General features: G+C 37.4%; 1 protein-coding gene across 1 annotated transcript in view; it reads right to left on the reverse strand.

The window, feature by feature from the left end:
• LRP2 (LDL receptor related protein 2) overlaps positions 1-17,323 on the reverse strand; it is a 237,804-nt gene that overhangs the window by 172,911 nt on the left and 47,570 nt on the right. Inside the window, exon 4 of the mRNA XM_003824300.6 lies at positions 12,243-12,359. Within this exon, the coding sequence (XP_003824348.3) occupies positions 12,243-12,359 (117 nt within the window). The remainder of the gene's footprint in view (positions 1-12,242; positions 12,360-17,323) is intronic.

Below are 17,323 nucleotides of genomic sequence, written 5' to 3' on the forward strand. Positions count from 1 at the left end.
CAAAAGATGAAGAATGAGAAAGAATTTAACTTTAGTTCAAAATCAAACATTCTTTTACATGATACAGATAACATCCCAGGAAACTAAAGTACCACAGCACAAGCTTGGAAAAAAGAAAGGCCATTTCTTCCACTGGCGGGTTGGAGAAAGAAAGCAGGCCTAGAGTTCAGGAGCCCTGGCGGCCCAGAGGTACCACTAAGCAGCTATTTACTGTGACTCAAGCTTCATGTCCTCTCTATGTTGCTACTTCCCTATCTGCACATTTGGATAACCTACTGCACAGGGTAGAGCGGCCTGAAAAGACCATGTCTGGTAAAGCATGTTGAAAAGCATAATGTGCTTTCAAAGCACAAATTGTTGTTGCCACATTATGTACATATGACCACCTCACTGCTACTCACTGGACCTGGTTTTCTAGGTCACAGTTGAAAATCAGGAAGTCCCTTACAGGAATAACGTGCTATCTGTCCCTCCTCTCTAGTTGCCAGACTTGGACCACCTGTCTCTCATGACTTCTTACTGGAGGCTTTATTCTGTGGATTGTTGATCTCTTTCCGTCATGACATAATGAAACTCCCTGAGATCAAGGATCCTGTCTTACTCATTTTAGAATCCCCAACAATTAGTACAGGGGTAGGACATTTCTCACTGTGCACACTTAGTACAGGAGTGGGACATTACTCTCTGTGCTCGAGAAATGTTCAATGTTGCTATTATTTATCACAGGTGAACATTTTAGTTCATTCAGCTTTTTAAAATATTTTGAAGTTCTGCCTTTTATGGCCTTTGAATACCCTCCTTTTCACAAATGTGATATCTTCCTTGGTCTGACCATCTTCTTCATGAAAGATTATTTTTGTAATGATTATCAGGTCATCTTCTGATTTCTTTTTAACCAAGGAAAAGGTATGTCTTAGTTGACTTTGAGTCTCAATTTTGCACTTAAGAACCCAATTTGAGATTTTATAGAGATATAAATATATTGAAGATAATTCTTTGGATAGTCCCAAGTCTTTTCAAGCAGAAGCCATGCACAAAATTCTGTGCTGAAACTGTACTAAACTTGTGCCATGTTAACAACTTGCACTTTTTAAAAAAATGGACTCTCCAATGATCTTTTTTTTGGTATAGTAAAGGAATAAGCCTAACTCTTCTCATCTCCAGAGGTTCAAAGCTAGTTTATTAAGTGTCCTTAAATATCTCAATTGCCAGAGTTACATATAGTCAATCATATGTTAAAATGGAAGGCATTTTTAAATAGCTGGTTAAAATTTAAAATTTTTTCTGAATTTTATTTTGTTTTTTAATAGTCCAAAAGTGAGCCAGTGCCTAGAGTTATTGCGTCTTTCCTCGCTGGGATGATATGCCTTACAAATGTGCCTTCAAATGAGTCACACAACTCTCCCTTCAAGTGATGTTTATTAATTCTCCCTTCAAGAGATGCAAAAGACCAGGTGAGCTCAGCAAGCAATTCCTTTGCCCCTGTGAGCCAGATAGCTCCTAGAGTCAATGTGTTATCTAGCCTTTTAAGAGCAGCAGCAAGCAGAAGAAAAACTCGTAGAAAACCCAGCTCTTTGCAATAGATAAGCTATCTGTCTGGAGGAAAATTAATCTGGGCTTGAACGGTGGCTACTTCATTTAAGGTGATAATTATAAATATAAAGAATCTGGAATAAGTGTGTTGGATGGATCTCTTGTTTTCCTCATCCTGCTTTTTGAGAGCCAGTGCCAGAAAATTGAAAGGGGAAAAATTAAAACTGTAACCACTGACATGACTACAAGTTTACTGACAAGGCCCATTCCCCACCCAACAAACAAGAAGCCCAGCTTGATATCATCAGGGAGGGTATTGTGATGGCCAGAGGTCAGCAGTTTGACTTTTGGAATGAGGAACACACAGCTTTCTTGTCTCCATCCACACTGATAAAGAATCACTCTCAATCAGCAGAGGACCCCTCTCAACCCCTGCACACCTTGATCTCTTCGGTGCATAGTTAACCTGGGATGTATACTCATAGGAAAGATTGCACAGAGCTCCCTAACTCCACTAAATACTGAAAATACCTGAAAATCTGTTTCTGAATGGTTTTCCCTCTTTGGAGACCCACACAGAGACAACAGGTCCAAACTGTTAACACTGAGCAAAGAAAGAAATGAATGGATTCTACTACCATTGCTAAAGATGTTAATGAGTTTCAATCTACTCCAGAAAACAATAATTCACAATCCTTTGAGCTTCCAACTGGGAGATATCTAAAGTCTTATTTTTTGGTTCATTTGCTTGGCAAGCCTAAGTCTAACCTTCTTCCCACAGAGCAAATCCATCATGTGGCTATAATGTCCTGCAAGAATTTAAGTATAGGGTAAAGTGCAATATGAGAGGAGATCATATATAAGAACACCAAGGAAACTCTTCCTTCTGAATTTGGTTTTAATGGAAAGATCAACAAGTAGCTATAAATTAAGGCTCAGACCTTTAAGGTTTTTTCTAACACAAAAAGGTAAGAATATCCTTCCTCATACCACTCCTTGCTTCCCCTTTCTTTACTTTCTCCCAATCCCAAATGATACACGTTCAGATTTGTTCCCCCATAATTGGGAGCTGCCCCAAAATTATGCAGACAAGAGTTTTTATGTTTTTTCACTGTTAATGATTTGGTTTGAAGCAAGAAATTTCCATGCTATAGTTCTGTTTACATAATCAGGGAGGAGGGTGTAGAAATGTAGTTTGAAGACCTTGTAGACCTCTTAGAATGGAAATCATTTTAAGCAGAGTAAGATACAAATATAAGGCACTGTTCATTATTATCTTGACAGGAAGACTGCAGACATGTTTTATTCTCACAATTTGACAACATGGCTGAGGACAACATAGAAAAAACCATTATTATGAAGAAGGGATCTTAAAAGTAGGTTAGGAAACTTAAGCCAAGATTGGGAAACACACACACACACACGAGAAATTACCGATACAAGTCCAGCCCAGACACCTGGGACTTTTCAAGGTCCTAGAGTCATCCTTTATAAGTTACTTTATGTTATTTCCTCTGGCTCCAAGAGAGATTAATCCAGTCAATGTAATGATTTGCCAGAAAGAATCTACCAGTTTGGCCACCAGCACTTACTTGCAAACGCTACCCACAAAGTTAAACAAGCAATCATCATCATCATCATCATCAATAACATGTATTAAAAACTATGTGCCAGACATGTGTCAAAGTACTCAATATGTATAAACTCATTTCATCTTCATAACAACCTCATGAAGTAAATACTATGATGACTCCCATTTTATAGAGTAAGAACCTGAGCATTAAGAGGTTAAGGAATTTGAAAAAGGTCACATAACTGGTAAAGTTGGAGAGCCAGAATTCAAATCCAATCAACCTGGCTCCATAACCCAGGTTACTAACCACTACCACAGATACATCTACCACTTATAGACTGCAGAGTAAGTAACAGGAAGAAGCAAAAAATTAAAGAAGAAAGAAATTGAATGAAATGGTAATAGAAAATTCTTAAAAGAGATTATGAAAAGAAAAAGAAGAAACCCAAGAGGAAGGGGGGAAGATTTTCTTTCTGCCAGTCAGTTTCCCATCCACATTAGGAAGAAGGGAGAAGTGAGGCCAACTCTAGTTTCCCACAACTTATGGCATAGTTAACAAAGTACTTCAATATGATATAATCTAGGAATTCTAGGAAACCTACGCAGGAAAAATAACTTTCCAGAAGGAGTACCAGGACAAACAGGAGAGTCAATACCAAAAAACAGGCCATAAAGTTAGTCTCATGAAGGTACCACCACGACTCCCCAAACCCCCATTCCTGGTGAATTTCAAGTCCCTAAAGTGACTGCCATCATGGACTAGCTCCTAGGGAATGCAGTAATACACAAGGAAAAAAACAGAGAAGCATATCCTTCCCCAGTCCAAAAGTAATTTGAAGAAGCTTTCAATAAAAAGTTATATAAAACCAGATTTATTAAAAAAGAAATTCAGAAAGAAGAAAGAAAGAAAGAAGGAAAGAAAGAAAGAAAGAAGGAAAGAAAGAAAGAAAGAAGGAAAGAAAGAAAGAAGGAAAGAAAGAAAGAAGGAAAGAAAGAAAGAAAGAAAGAAAGAAAGAAAGAAAGAAAGAAAGAAAGAAAGAAAGAAATTCAGCACCTTGGAAAGAGAAAGAAAATATGGTCATCCCGAGGACTTGTAGAATTGAACTAACATCAAGTTTAGTCTGGGTGGCTTTCAGGAAGCCAAAGCAAAAAGAGAAATAAACTAAGTTACCTAGTTTTCCTTAGCTCACTCCCTTTGTACTAGCTGGGTCTTAAGCCTGAGATTCCTTGCTGGTCTCTATCCACAGTGACCTAATCTTAGACCTCAACTAGAAATGTGCCTGAGAGGGTTGCTCCAAGGAGTCCAGATCCACAGCACTGCCTTCTTCCCATAACAGGGCTATCACCAAAAACTGCAAAGGAGATAAAAACTGACATAGTTCTAAATTCCTTAAAAAAAAAAAAAAACTCACACAAGCTCTATTACAAAAGTGACCGAGCAACAAGATGGAAAAATGTGCATCAAATGCTCCAAGGAATAGTACAAAGAAGTAAGATGCCTTCTAAGGGGTAAACAAATGTTTATAATGTACATCAAGTTTAGTGGCACGGGGCTACATGTTTTCATTGAAAGCCAGACAACACCATGGTTTCATACTTTAGTAGTTATTCCCAGGGACCCACCTGGGCAGAACAAAAGACAAAATCTAATCAAAGAGACAGGAAAACTAGCTGCACCCCAGCATTATAAGAGTAGCCACTTTCCAATCACTAGAAATGGTGTGGCTCAGCCTCCCTGCTGGAAATGTAGCCCCAAATAATTTGAATACTCATCAGCAAATCATTGCTGGATGAATGTCAATATCCTAGAAACCAGTTATTCTACAGAGTGCTGCCTTCTTCTTAATTAGAATTCTCTTGTGCTCAACATGTATTTATTGAAATCTGACTTCATAGATACTGTGCTAAGAATTAAATTAAAAGGTAAACAAAATTACAAGTGAAGTAGCAATTCCCACAGCATTTTATTAATCAATCCATACAAAAATAATTATTGCACACCTATAGTGTGCAAGGTACTAAAGAATGAAATAAAATCCCATTTCTCATGGAACAGACATTCTATTTGGGAGAGTGAAATTACAGCTATTAAAGTAAATGTCACAATGGGAAAAAAAGTTGCAAAAATAGAGCTGGGTAAAAGGTAAAGAGTAACTGTGGGGAGTAGCTCTCTGAGAAGTGATATTTGAACAAGAACCATTAGGCTTAGCATAATGGCAGTCATTGGTAGCATTGAAAGAATATTTTCAGGAGATTGGTGAAGATGAAGGACTATTTTCAGTGGGTTCTAAAAAAAGGACAATCAGTTGGATATATTACATATGTTAAAAAAATTTTTTTAAAGAAAGAAACAGGACGAGGGTAAGTGGAAACAGCCATTAACGTTAATGCTAGGAAACTCTGTTGTAAAAGGGAGCAGAGTAATTGGCAACAGCTAAGAGGGATCTTAGGATCTTTTTAAAGATGGGGGATATTTATAACATCCTTGTATGATGGAAACTAAATAAAAGAGAGTTTTCTTTCCTTCCTCCAGGTTTCAGGGCTCTGAATCCTATCTCAATTGTGAGAATGCTAAAAAGGTACATCTGTGATGTGACAGGTAAGATGGGGCCCTTCGGAGAGTCGCCTGCTTCTTCTTTCTGGCTTCAGGGAGAGAGAGAATAGCAAGGGCAAGGCTCGCTGGGCAGCTTAAATGTGGAACTGAGTTTGAAGAACATGTTCTTCATGCACCCTCACAGTCCACAAAATGACTTTAACCTTCTTCTTTATTCCCCTCCCACTGTTCCCTCAGCTGGAGTTTCAGCAGTTAAAGATATAAAGAAAAATGTTTAAATTCTAAAGAGCAGAAAGTCAATAGAAATAAAACTTCTGGGACAAAGCAGCCCCAGTTGCAGGCAGACCAAATACTGCTGATTACCAGCAAGAAAGCCTTCATTGTAACAGGGATTTTACCCTTTCTTTGGCATTCCTAAGTAACAAAAGAGAAGTGCTGCAAACCAACGATAATTAGCAATAGTTTTATTCACACCAAAATCATTCTAATATGGTGCTTGAAAAAGCAAAATAATCTTTTCACTTAACAGAAAAAAACTGTACTATTTTTGAGCAACTGAAAGTCACATCAATATATTAATTGAATGACCTATAATTGCTGCATTGTTCTGATGTTTATCTTAGACCCTGCATGAGTGGTTTTTCCTTGATGCTAATCCCATTAGAAGTAAAATGGACTGCAGTTTTGAATCTCTCTGTTCCTTAAAAAAAAAAAAAAAGTTAATTGACAAGCTGTTTAATATGAGATGCCATTTTACAGATGACCAGATTGAATAATAAAAGAACTAAGGGGGAAAATGAGCTTTTACCTGTTACACAGCTTTTAATATATATATATTCAGAAATTTTTCTAAAAGGGTAAAATAACCACCAATATCTTATGCATATAAAGGCGAAGCAGATAAAAAGAGCAAATGCAATAAGAATCTCTCATACTATACCACATTTATCTCAAAAATAATCTTTTTGTTGAGACCCTAATATCCTCCCCTTCCTTACCATCTCGACCATTCTCTCACCTCCTCTCTCCCTGCCTGCCTCCCTGAGAGGACTCTTACACACCACTCTTTGTTCTGTAAAGGAATGCTCGGAATGGACACAAGGTACTCTGTCTTGGAGCTCAGTGTCTTGATTTTAGAAGCTTGAAAGGGTATGAACTACAACCTAGGGGCCTGGAATGAATGGCAGGGCTACAAACTACAACATCAAGCTCCCTAATCCTTTTGAATATTAGAGGGAAGAATTGAGTCCTTCTTTGGAGCTTTTCCAACATCCTTTACTATTTTTAGGTGGTTTCCAGGTACCTAATATATTCCTTCCTATAGGCCATTCTATTTCTGAGAAATAGAAAAACAAAAGCCCCATTCACAGGCTAATTCTAAGTTTGTCCACAAGTAACAATTTCCATGCATCGTCACTGCAGAAATAATAAAGTGTCATGTCTCATGAAGATGATTTCTGGCTAAGCCTCATTTAATCTTTGATCACATGAAAACATTCTAATTTAAAGCAACTAATAACAGCTGTTATATATCTAATGCAACATTTAAAATAACTAAGTACTGCTATGACTAAATGGATTTCAGCAATGATCATCAATGGCTACTCACATCACAGACAGCTAGCTATCCTGTGTCTCCTAATGAAAATACACAGATTTATATAAAAAGTACTCTTGCCTTCCCTTGTTTCCCCGCCAAGAAAATCCTTGCACCTGTTCAGTCCCCTAAATCAGTGGTTCTAACTGGATGATTTTGCTCCTGGAGGACATTTGACAACGTCCAGAGACATTTTGGATTGTCACGACTGGGCAATGCTACAGACATCTAGTGGATAGAGGCCAGAGATACTGTTAGACATTCTACAATGCACAAGAAAGAACTGTCCGGTCCCAAATGTCATTAGAGTGAAGGTCGAGAAACCCTGCTCCAGGTCTAGCTACTAATTGCCAAGAAATACAGAGGACAGAGAATGTGTTAAAGGACATCAGGGGACACAATGAACACAAGCCAGACTGTGGGAAACTCCAGGACAAGTGACCTGGGTTCTTTTTTTTTTTAACAAGTAAATTGCAAGGGGTAAAGAACAGAAATAGAAGGAAACCCCACAAATTGAAAGGCTTATGAGACATATCAACTAATTTGAACATAAAGATTTTATTTGGACTTTGATTTAAATAATCAAACTGTAAAAAATAACAAGATGATTGGGGAATTTTAGAAACTGACTCAATATCTGATTATTTTAAAGAAGAGTTGTTTAATTTTTAGGTGTGATAATGATATTATGGTTATGTTTTAGTCCTTATATTTTAGAGATAAATACTGAAATATTTACAGGTGGAATTATACAATGTCTAAGAAATACTTCAAAATAATGGGGAGAATAAAGAGAATAAATAAAACAATATTAGTTATGAGTTCATCGGTAATGTAATTGAGTGATGCATACAAAGAGGTTCACTATACAATTCATGCTCCTTTTGTATATGTTAAAAAAAACCTTCCATACTAAAAAAGGTTTAGACAATAATATGTAAAAATAATAAAATAGCTAAGTAACCTTTAAACAAAAATAAGTTACACGTTTCTATTCCTAAAGCAAAATCTTTTAAGAGCACAGGCATATGGTTTAGACCTAGGTTAAAATCCTGGCTCCCCTACTCTTACATCTTGATCATCTCTACAATCTCTGTAAAACAGAGCTGGTCCTCATACCCACCTTGCAGCATTGACATGAAAAGTGGGTAAGGTGGTGGCTGGTGCTCGGTGACTGGCAGTTCCCTTTCCCACTTTCCACAAGAGCTTTAAACAAAGAAGGAAAACAAAATGGGATCACTCCTGCAACCCATCCCCTATACTAGCATTTTCTAAGGACTTTGATTGAGGCCATTCATTTCCTTCTTGTATATATCTGACTGTGACCAGATCAAAGCACTAACAAAAGAATAAGAAGATTCTTTTCTACATTTCCTCTGATTTCTGAGGTTTTTTTTTTACACTCCTCCATAAATGAAACTTAGCAATAAATAAACAAGGTAGAGGGAAATAGGAAAGAATGCCTCATTGCAAAATCCCTTACATGCATGTGATTCATTTTAGGTCACAGTGTGCCCTGAAGGGTTCATGACTTGTATGATTCCAGAAACAGTAAGCCAAATTTGGTTTTCTTTCCTTAGTGAATCATTATTTCACCAACTATTTGTACTTAAATTTTTTTAAATAAAAAAAAACTTGATTAAAAATTCCTGCCCAGATATAATAACTTACAAAGCTAATTTCCTCTGCTTCGTTCCCTTTTACAGCAGCTACTTACATATTCGTATCCTGCCAGGTTTTTGCCAGAAGGTTCATTGGCAAAGTTGTGAGCCGGTTGTATTAGTGACTTTAGTCTTGGCGGCAAACATTCTGTTTCAGCTGACTTTTATTTTCCCCAAAGTAGCAGTTCCTTTAGTCCCACTGCATTTGCAATAAAGCACTCATTTTCATCTACTTGTAAATAAGGGATAAAGACACAGACTTTTGGCTGGTGGTACAGGCCTCTGATGGTCTCTTAACTTGTACAAGATAGGACTTTCTCCTTCTGTAAATAAAGCCCTCCATGAAGAGCAATCACCAGACTTGGAACTAGAAGACAAATTAAGCCCTATCTCTACTATACAACCTCAAACAAGTCACTCTTCTCTTTGAAGTTTTTGTTTATTCATAAGAGATTATAATAGTGCCTGCCCTATTGTCCTCATAAAGGAACCTAGTAGTAACAACTAGAATTTATATAATGCTCTGAAATTTACAAAATGCTACAAAATATAATATATGGTTTATCATTATTATTAATCAAAAATGTCTTCTTCATTTGCCTCAATGAAGAACCTACTGTGTGCTTTACAAAGCACTGAAAGGAGAATCTTTGACCCCTGAACTTGCTATTCTGTGGCATCCAGACACACGCTACCATCTCTAAACTTGCCAGAGTTTAGTCTAAATTCTTTTCATAATTTCCAGAGTGAAGGTAAATCCAAAGTGGAAACACTGTAATGTCTTTCAAAAAATAAAGACATATGCACATGTATGTTTATTGTAGCACTATTTATAATAGCAAAGACTTGGAACCAACCCAAATGCCCATCAATGATAGACTGGATAAAGAAAATGTAGCATATATACACCATGGAATACTACGCAGCCCTAAAAAGGAACAAGTTCATGTCTTTTACAAGGACATGGATGAAGCTGGAAGCCATCATTCTCAGCAAACTAACACAGGAATAGAAAACCAAACGCCACATGTTCTCACTCATAAGTGGGAGTTGAACGATGAGAACACATGGATACAGAGAGGGGAACGTCACACATGTATCCCAGAACTTAAAGTAAAATTAAAAATAAATAGATAAATAAGAATATTTCAGATGAAAATTAGAACAGAACTGTACTAGGAACTCTGCTAGGAAATGGAGAGACAATGGCAAATAGCACAGACGCTTCTCTCAAAGAAAAATAACATGCAAGGGAGAAAGCACTGGAGAAGGGTCGTTTTTAAAAATGCACCATGTGGTCATGGTATGGATGGAAGCATAGGTCTTGCTTTTGCACATATACAAGTATTTCTTCCATGAACAGTATAGTTTGAAATGTACGTGACTAGAAACAATTTGCTTGCCATAATCAATGTATGTTAGCTCCTACCCTAGTCACGGCACCATATTGGGAAGTTTAGCAAAATTTACACAAGATAGTTCTTTTATCAGAAAGCATAAAATAAACCATTTGTATCAAAGGAAGGAATTTAGAGACAATCCAGAGAACTAAAATTAAATCAAAATTATAAAACAATAGAGGAGATATCCCGTGAGAATAGGCTAAAACTTGAATCTTCCGTTGGAGACATAATAACTGAAAAGTTTATGATCAAGATTTCTAAGGTACACAAAAATCTGCTCACCAATTAATGGAACACTGGGATAATTTCTTGAAGTTTGAAATATAAATTTAAGAGCAAACAAAAGGAAGTACAGTCAGGAATCGCATATGGCTCTTTCGGTCAACGACAGACCGCATGGACTACATGTACTACAATGGTCCCCTAAGATTATAATACCATATTTTTGCTGTACCTTTTCTATGTTTACATATGTTTAGCTACATAAATACTTAACATTGTGTTCCAATTGCCTGTAGTATTTAGCACGGAAACATGGTGTTCAGGTTTGTAGCCTAGGAGCAAGAGTATATGCCTAGGGTATATACTGTTTACCCTAGGTGTGCAGTAGGCTATACCATCCAGGTTTGTTTAACAACACTCTATCACGTTCACACAACAACAAAATTGCCTAATAACACATTTCTCAGAATGTGTCCCCCTCATTAAATGACACATGACTATATCTTTATACAGCACATAGTAAATTTATGAAATGCAGGACTGCACGAAAAGGCCTGTCAGAAATATATATTATATGTATATATTAAAATATATATATATTAAAAACACAAGGAACTTCTGGAAAAATTCATAAACGCTAGACTTGTAAGAACTTTTCAGAGAAACTAGGGGCCAGACACAGTGGCTCATGCCTGTAATCCCAGCACTTTGGGAGGCCGAGGCGGGTGGATCACCTGAGGTCAGAAGTTCAACACCAGCCTGACCAACATGGTGAAATGCCATCTCTACTAAAAATACAAAAATTAGTCGGGCGTGGTGGCGCATGCCTGTAATCCCAGCTACTCGGGAGGCTGAGGCAGGAGAATCGCTTGAACCTGGGAGGTGGAGGTTGCGGTGAGCCGAGAGCATGCCATCACACTCAGCCTGGGCAACAAGAGTGAAACTCCTTCTCAAAAATAAAAAATAAAAAACAGAAAGAGAGAGAAACTGTGGTATGCCTGAGATTAAAGACAATTATATGGACTATAGGACTGACACAGCAGACTAATTCCTATCTTCTCATATCCTAACACTTCTATATAAGCCTCGAAAGAGGAAGATTGTTCTTTACTTACCTGTTACTACATAATGAACCATGATTGCACTTTCTTATTTTGGTGTGGTAATAGTTATACATTATACATCGAATACTATGATTTATATGTCTTATTTTGTGGTGATCAGTTACAAAGAGATATAGTATGCTGCTGTTATAGGAAAAGACATTTTCAAAATGTAACACTTTTCCAAAGGTAATCTGAAAAATGTTGAGTTCATAAAAGCAGGAAAACTAGTGAGAAATTTGACCTAGAAACTTACTATAGCTGTGTAATAACAGTTAAAATTTACCAAACTTGATTCTGTACTCAATGTATTTAATTATCCTTCCTTTCAGAATCTATGTTCATGTTAAAAGTCTCTTACTATAAAAAATACAGAAACTTGATGCACTAAGGCAGGACACTCTTAGAATGTCTTGTTAAAAATAGACTCTTATCAGAACATCACCCCTAATCCACAAAAGAATCTGCCAAGAGATTGCAATAACAAGAGGCGTATTGTAGGCATTTATGTCCATCAACAAATCTAACAAATTGATTAAAATGCCAAAGGGACAAGGGTGAAACCAAATACAGTGCAAGGACTAAAACAGACTCACGGCAGTCATTCTCGTCAGCTCCATCTGGGCAGTCTCTGACGTGGTCGCACCTGTATTCACTTGGGATACACTGACCATTGGAGCATGTTATCTGATGACTTGAGCATGTACTTTGTGCTGCGAAGAGAAAAAATTATTACTTAATTTATAATTATTGCTAGACACAGACTAATCTATTGGCATTAACAAGGATATTGGAAAGCATAAAGTTCATAGGGACACAAGGTAAAGTACCCGGCTACCACCAAGCTGAGCTTACAAAGCAAAAACAGAAGTATAATATTATCAAAATGCCCAGAGAATAGTGTCCACACTCAAGCATGCTATGTACACAATTACGTTATCAACATGTGTAAAGAATACAATATAGATTTTAAAACTATATGGTAAAAAGTTTAATGAAATAAAAATTTTGCAAGTATAGGTATTAACCAAGGACCCCCAACCCACCCATTGAAATCCTTGTATAAACAAGAAGGAAATATACCAAAGCTTTAATAGCAGTTATTCCAGCGTGGTGTGAATATGAATATGAGTGATTTTATTTTTTTCTATATAGTTTCCTCTATCCTATAAACTGTCTACATTGACCATGTATCAATTTTATAAAGAGAAAAAAATTTAAGCTAGCTTGATTTCATCCCATGTTGATTAGTACAGGTGAAAGCAGGGCATCAGCAGTTCATGAAATTTGCCTCCGGATAAAACAGATAAAATCCAGTGAACTGATGCCCGCATGCATGACGTGAAAGCTATCCTGTAAATCTGAGGCAGGAATTACCATAACATGGTAACATTATCTTATCCTGGGATTTTAAATTGTCTACATACAAAGAGCTTTGGGGGAAAACGTGATCATCTAAAAAATATAATATAATCCCCTAATGGAAGAAAAAAGATTTGCTCTCAATTTTTACAAAGCTGCTTTTTTTTATAATTCCTTTTTTATTATTATTATTTTACTTTAAGTTCTGGGGTACATGTGCACAGCGTGCAGGTTTGTTACATATGTATACATCTGCCATGCTGGTGTGCTGCCCCCATTAACTAGTCATTTACATTAGGTGTATCTCCTAATATTATCCTTCCCCCCTCCCCCCACCCCACGACAGGTCCCAGTTTGTGATGTTCCCCATCCTGTGTCCAAGTGCTCTCATTGTTCAATTCCCACCTATGAGTGAGAACATGCGGTGTTTGGTTTTCTGTCCTTGCGATAGTTTGCTCAGAATGATCGTTTCCAGCTTCATTCATGTCCCTAAAAAGGACAGGAACTCATCATTTTTTATGGCTGCAGAGTATTCCATGGTGTATATGTGCCACATTTTCTTAATCCAGTCTATCATTGATGGACTTTTGGGTTGGTCCCAAGTCTTTGCTATTGTGAATAGTGCCACAAAAAACATATGTGTACATGTGTCTTTATAGCAGCATGATTTATAATCCTTTGGGTATATACTCAGTAATGGCATGGCTGGGTCAAATGGTATTTCTAGTTCTAGATCCTTGAGGAATCGCCACACTGTCTTCCACAATGGTTGAACTAGTTTATAGTCCCACCAACAGTGTAAAAGTGTTCCTATTTCTCCACATCCTCTCCAGCACCTGTTGTTTCCTGACTTTTTAATGATCACCATTCTAACTAGTGTGAGATGATATCTCATTGTGGTTTTGATTTGCATTTCTCTGATGCTCAGTGATGATCAGCATTTTTTCATGTGTCTGTTGGCTGCATAAATGTCTTCTTTTGAGAAGTGTCTGTTCATGTCCTTTGCCCACTTTTTGATGGGGTTGTTTGTTTTTTTCTTGTACATTTGTTTAAGTTCTTTGTAGATTCTGGATATCAGCCCTTTGTCAGATGGGTAGATTGCAAAAATTTTCTCCCATTCTATAGGTTGCCTGTTCACTCTGATGGTAGTTTCTTTTGCTGTGCAGAAACTCTTTAGTTTAATTAGATCCCATTTATCAATTTTGGCTTTTGTTGCCACTGCTTTTGGTGTTTTAGACATGAAGTCCTTGCCCATGCCTATGTCCTGAATGGTATTGCCTAGGTTTTCTTCTAGGGTTTTTATGGTTTTAGGTCTGACGTGTAAGTCTTTAATCCATCTTGAATTAATTTTTGTATAAGGTGTAAGGAAGGGATCCAGTTTCAGCTTTCTACATATGGCTAGCCAGTTTTCCCAACACCATTTATTAAATAGGGAATCCTTTTCCCATTTCTTGTTTTTGTCAGGTTTGTCAAAGATCAGATGGTTGTAGATGTGTGGTATTATTTCTGAGGGCTCTATTCTGTTCCATTGGTCTATATCTCTGTTTTGGTACCAGTACCATGCTGTTTTGGTTACTGTAGCCTTGTAGTATAGTTTGAAGTCAGGTAGCATGATGCCTCCAGCTTTGTTCTTTTGGCTTAGGATTGTCTTGGCAATGCGGGCTCTTTTTTGGTTCCATATGAACTTTAAAGTAGTTTTTTCCAATTCTGTGAAGAAAGTCATTGGTAGCTTGATGGGGATGGCATTGAATCTATAAATTACCTTGGGCAGTGTGGCCATTTCCACGATATTGATTCTTCCTATCCATAAGCATAGAATGTTCCTTCATTTGTTTGTGTCCTCTTTTATTTCACTGAGAATGGTTTGTAGTTCTCCTTGAAGAGGTCCTTCACATCCCTTGTAAGTTGGATTCCTAGGTATTTTATTCTCTTTGAAGCAATTGTGAATGGGAGTTCACTCATGATTTGGCTCTCTGTTTGTCTGTTATTGGTGTATAGGAATGCTTGTGATTTTTGCACATTGATTTTGTATCCTGAGACTTTGCTGAAGTTGCTTATCAGCTTAAGGAGATTTTGGGCTGAGACGATGGGGTTTTCTAAATATACAATCATGTCATCTGCAAACGGGGACAATTTGACTTCCTCTTTTCCTAATTGGATACCCTTTATTTCTTTCTCCTGCCTGATTGCCCTGGCCAGAACTTCCAACACTATGTTGAATAAGAGTGGTGACAGTTTTCAAAGGGAATGCTTCCAGTTTTTGCCCATTCAGGATGATATTGGCTGTGGGTTGGTCATAAATAGCTCTTATTATTTTGAGATACGTCCCATTGATACCTAATTTATTGAGAGTTTTTAGCATGAAGGGCTGTTGAATTTTGTCAAAGGCCTTTTCTGCGTCTATTGAGATAATCATGTGGTTTTTGTCTTTGGTTCTGTTTATATGATGGATTATGCTTATTGATTTGTGTATGTTGAACCAGCCTTGCATCCCAGGGATGAAGCCCACTTGATCATGGTGGATAAACTTTTTGATGTGCTGCTGGATTCGGTTTGCCAGTATTTCATTGAAGATTTTTGCATCGATGTTCGTCAGGGATATTGGTCTAAAATTCTCTTTTTGGTTGTGTCTCTGCCAGGCTTTGGTATCAGGATGATGCTGGCCTCATAAAATGAATTAGGGAGGATTCCCTCCTTTTCTTTTGATTGGAATAGTTTCAGAAGGAATGGTACCAGCTCCTCCTTGTACCTCTGGTAGAATTCAGCTGTGAATCAGTCTGGTCCTGGACTTCTTTTGGTAGCTAGCCTCTTAATTATTGCCTCAATTTCAGAGCCTGTTATTGGACTATTCAGGGATTCAACTTCTTCCTGGTTTAGTCTTGGGAGGGTGTATGTGTCCAGGAATTTATCCATTTCGTCTAGATTTTCTAGTTTATTTGCATAGAGGTGTGTATAGTATTCTCTGATGGTAGTTTGTATTTCTGAGGGATTGGTGGTGATATCCCCTTTATCATTTTTTATTGTGTCTATTTGATTCTTCTCTCTTTTTTCTTTATTAGTCTTCCTATTGGTCTATCAATTTTGTTGATCTTTTCAAAAAACCAGCTCCTGGATTCATTGATTTTTTTGAAGGGTTTTTTGTGTCTCTATCTCCTTCAGTTCTGCTCTGATCTTAGTTATTTCTTGCCTTCTGCTAGCTTTTGAATGTGTTTGCTCTGGCTTCTCTAGCTCTTTTAATTGTGATGTTAGGGTGTCAATTTTAGATCTTTCCTGCTTTCTCTTGTGGGCATTTAGTGCTATAAATTTCCCTCTACACACTGCTTTAAGTGTGTCCCAGAGATTCTGGTATGTTGTGTCTTTGTTCTCATTGGTTTCAAAGAATATCTTTATTTCTGTCTTCATTTCTTTATGTACCCAGTAGTCATTCAGGAGCAGATTGTTCAGTTTCCATGCAGTTGAGCGGTTTTGAGTGAGTTTCTTAATCCTGAGTTCTAGTTTGATTGCACTGTGGTCTGAGAGAGAGTTTGTTATAATTTCTGTCCTTTTACATTTGATGGGGAGTGCTTTACTTCCAACTATGTGGTCAATATTGAACTAAGTGCAATGTGGTGCTGAGAGGAATGTATATTCTATTGATTTGGGGTGGAGAGTTCTGTAGATGTCTATTAGGTCCGCTTGGTGCAGAGCTCAGTTCAATTCCTGGATATCTTTGTTAACTTTCTGTCTTGTGGATCTGTCTAATGTTGACAGTGGGGTGTTAAAGTCTCCCATTATTATTGTGTGGGAGTCTAAGTCTCTTTGTAGGTCTCTAAGGACTTGCTTTATGAATCTGGGTGCTCCTGTATTGGGTGCATATATATTTAGGATAGTTAGCTCTTCTTGTTCAATTGATCCCTTTACCATTATGTAATGGCCTTCTTTGTCTCTTCTGATCTTTGTTGGTTTAAAGTCTGTTTTATCAGAGAGTAGGATTGCAACCCCTGCCTTTTTTTGTGTTTTCCATTTGCTTGGTAGATCTTCCTCCATCCCTTTATTTTGAGCCTATGTGTGTCTCTGCACGTGAGATGGGTTTCCTGAATACAGCACACTGATGGGTCTTGACTCTTTATCCAATTTGCCAGTCTGTGTCTTTTAATTTGAGCATTTAGCCCATTTACATTTAAGGTTAATATTGTTATGTGTGAATTTGATCCTGTCATTATGATGTTAGCTGGTTATTTTGCTCGTTAGTTGATCCAGTTTCTTCCTAGCCTCGATGGTCTTTACAATTTGGCATGTTTTTGCAGTGGCTGGTACCGGTTGTTCCTTTCCATGT

The sequence above is a fragment of the Pan paniscus genome, chromosome 13, assembly GCF_029289425.2.
Source record: "Pan paniscus chromosome 13, NHGRI_mPanPan1-v2.0_pri, whole genome shotgun sequence".
Taxonomy (NCBI): domain Eukaryota; kingdom Metazoa; phylum Chordata; class Mammalia; order Primates; family Hominidae; genus Pan; species Pan paniscus.